This window comes from Notolepis coatsorum (genome assembly GCF_963971535.1).
Source record: "Notolepis coatsorum genome assembly, chromosome: 7".
NCBI lineage: Eukaryota > Metazoa > Chordata > Actinopteri > Aulopiformes > Paralepididae > Notolepis > Notolepis coatsorum.
This window is the reverse complement of record NC_140171.1, coordinates 10,854,614-10,857,113: the sequence shown is the minus strand read 5'-3', so window position 1 is coordinate 10,857,113 and position 2,500 is coordinate 10,854,614. Positions and strand designations below refer to the sequence as shown.

At 49.3% G+C, this 2,500-nt stretch overlaps 1 protein-coding gene across 1 annotated transcript in view; it reads right to left on the bottom strand.

Moving 5' to 3' along the window:
* The window catches only part of sdk1a (sidekick cell adhesion molecule 1a), a gene marked incomplete at its 5' end in the record, with an annotated part of 439,376 nt that overhangs the window by 20,516 nt on the left and 416,360 nt on the right, over positions 1–2,500 (bottom strand). Inside the window, 2 exon segments of the mRNA XM_084319476.1 lie at positions 736–861; positions 962–1,123. Coding sequence (XP_084175602.1) covers positions 736–861; positions 962–1,123 — 288 coding nt within the window.

The window sequence follows — 2,500 nt, the reverse complement described above, 5'->3', positions numbered from 1 at the left end:
GAGAGAGAGGAGAGAGAGAGGGGAGAGAGAGGGGAGAGAGGGAAGAGAGAGGAGAGAGAGATAGGAGAGAGGAGAGAGAGACAGAGAGAGAGGAGAGAGAGAAGAGAGAGAGAGAGAGAGGAGAGAGAGGAGAGATAGGAGAGAGAGGAGAGACAGAGAGAGAGATAGAGAGAGAGAGAGGAGAGAGAGAGGGGAGAGAGAGAGGAGAGATATAGAGAGAGGGGAGAGAGAGAGAGAGAGAGAGAGAGAGGGGAGAGAGAGATAGAGAAAGAGACAGAGAGAGGTGGAGAGAGAGAGAAGAGAGAGAGAGGAGAGAGAGACAGAGAGAGATGGAGAGAGAGATAGAGAAAGAGACAGAGAGAGGTGGAGAGAGAGAGAGAGAGGGGAGAGAGAGAGGAGAGAGATAGAGAGAGAGGGAGACAGAAAAGAGAGAGGAGAGAGATAGAGGAGAGAGAGAGGAGAGAGAAGAGAGAGGAGAGAGAGAGAGGAGACAAGCGAGAGAGAACAAATAGAAGAGAGAGAGAAGAGAGAGGGAGGGAGGGAGGGAAATAAAGAGAAGGAGGGGGAGAAAGAGAGGTGTAGAGAGGGAGGGAGTGAGCGTGAGTGAGTCAGCTTACCAGCAGATTGGTTGGAGGAAGTGTTGCTGGTTCAATTATATGGTACAGTAGGGAGAGAGGGAGGGGAGAGAGAACAACAGGTAAGGTACGTGAACAGGATATAAGGTGGTCGGCTCACCTGAGGGACGCGCCTCGATAACATAACCAATGACCGGTCCCACCCCTGCGCTTCCCTCCGACCAATGGAGGGTGAGCGCTGAGGACGACTTGGTGATGGACGTCTCCATTGGCGAACCCGGGGTGCCTGTGAGCAGGGAATGGGAGTGTTCATAGAGGTAACGAGGCATCTTCCAACCACACACACGCACACACACACACACACACGGAGGCTTGGCCCTCCTCACCTTGCATGGCCTGTGCGGTGATGTTGGCGTGGTAAGGCGGTCCGTAGCTGACCGTGCGAGCCTGGATGCTGAAGGTGTAGGTCACTCCTTTACTCAGGTCTCGAACCTTCAGCCAGCGCTGCCAGCTGCCCTTCACATCGACGGTCACCACTTTACTCACTCCTGGTCACAGACAGGGAGGAGAGAAAACACATCTTTGGTTCAACTGTGGCTGAGCGATGGTGGTCAGGGAGACCCATAATGCCAGCGGTTCTCAACGTGGGGGACGGGGACCCCCCAGGGGTCCTTGAAGGGTTCCCCAACCATGACACTGCTAGTATCAGGGGCTCTACACCTGTCTGGTCCAGCATTCTGACCCCTCTGGTGGAATGACACCTGACAACATAAACATTCTAAAGGCGTATTTCTCGTTGCAGCGTTTGCCCAAGATGATTCCCTGGCAAAGGAATTGACCTATCTCAAACCCTGCCTTCTTTTTCCTGATCCTCCAATCACAACTGTTGCTTCCCTCTGACAAACCTTTGTCCAGAACACACACAACGCAACAGTTGTGATTGGAGGATCAAGAAAAGAGGGCGGGGTTTGAGGGTCAATTAATCTGGAAAGGTCTAAATGTGTGCATGGATATGCATCAATTTACACTGTGTGTGATATGGAGATTGAGGGCTCTAGATAGATGTAAGTGTAGATAGATGTAACTGTAGATAAATGTAACTGTAGATAGATGTAAGTGTAGATAGATGTAAGTGTAGATAGATGTAACTGTAGATAGATGTAAGTGTAGATAGATGTAGCTGTAGATGTAGATTTAACTCGAAAATCATTTGTCAAAACTCAAATACTGGTCAATGTTTACAAACATGACAAATAACAAAACAATTCCAGGGTATCCATTAAAAACTCAGGCAATGGACTTGCATCAACACCTCGGTCAATCTGAGAATGAAAAAAGAATCTCTCCCATCCCATCGGCCCGCTGGTTTACACTTGGATAACAGATTGCACCTTCAACACATTCCCCGCCAATGACGAGTTAACTCGTTATAGCCCGCCAATCGAATAACGCCAAGTAAACTCGTTGTTATGATCGTTATTTCTTTTATTCGCTATTGCCATTCATAATCCATCGAGGCACCTTGTGTAGGCTGTACTGAATGTGTCTGAGATCGCAGACGGTCAATACCACCGCCTAACGCCTTGCGGCCGCTATTGCACTCCATTTGAAACTATGTGGTTTCTTTTCTCTACCGAGCTGCGGCGTGGGGGCAGGTTCTAAAACACTCCGGCAAAACAAGCGCTTGTAGGGATGGCTTGGACAACTGACCCCGCCCGCCCGTTCATGTGCAATGCCGGATAATGTCGGAGACAGGATCACTGTGGATATCTGGAATGGTGATCAGATAATTGGATTATTCTTTTTGCAGTACATCAGAAACCAAGTAAGGACTCTATATTACCAATCTTGCATTGATCCGATATTTTTTTTTCCCGCAATCGCTCTGTGTCCCGTTGGTCACATCACGGCACGGATGGGCGCCC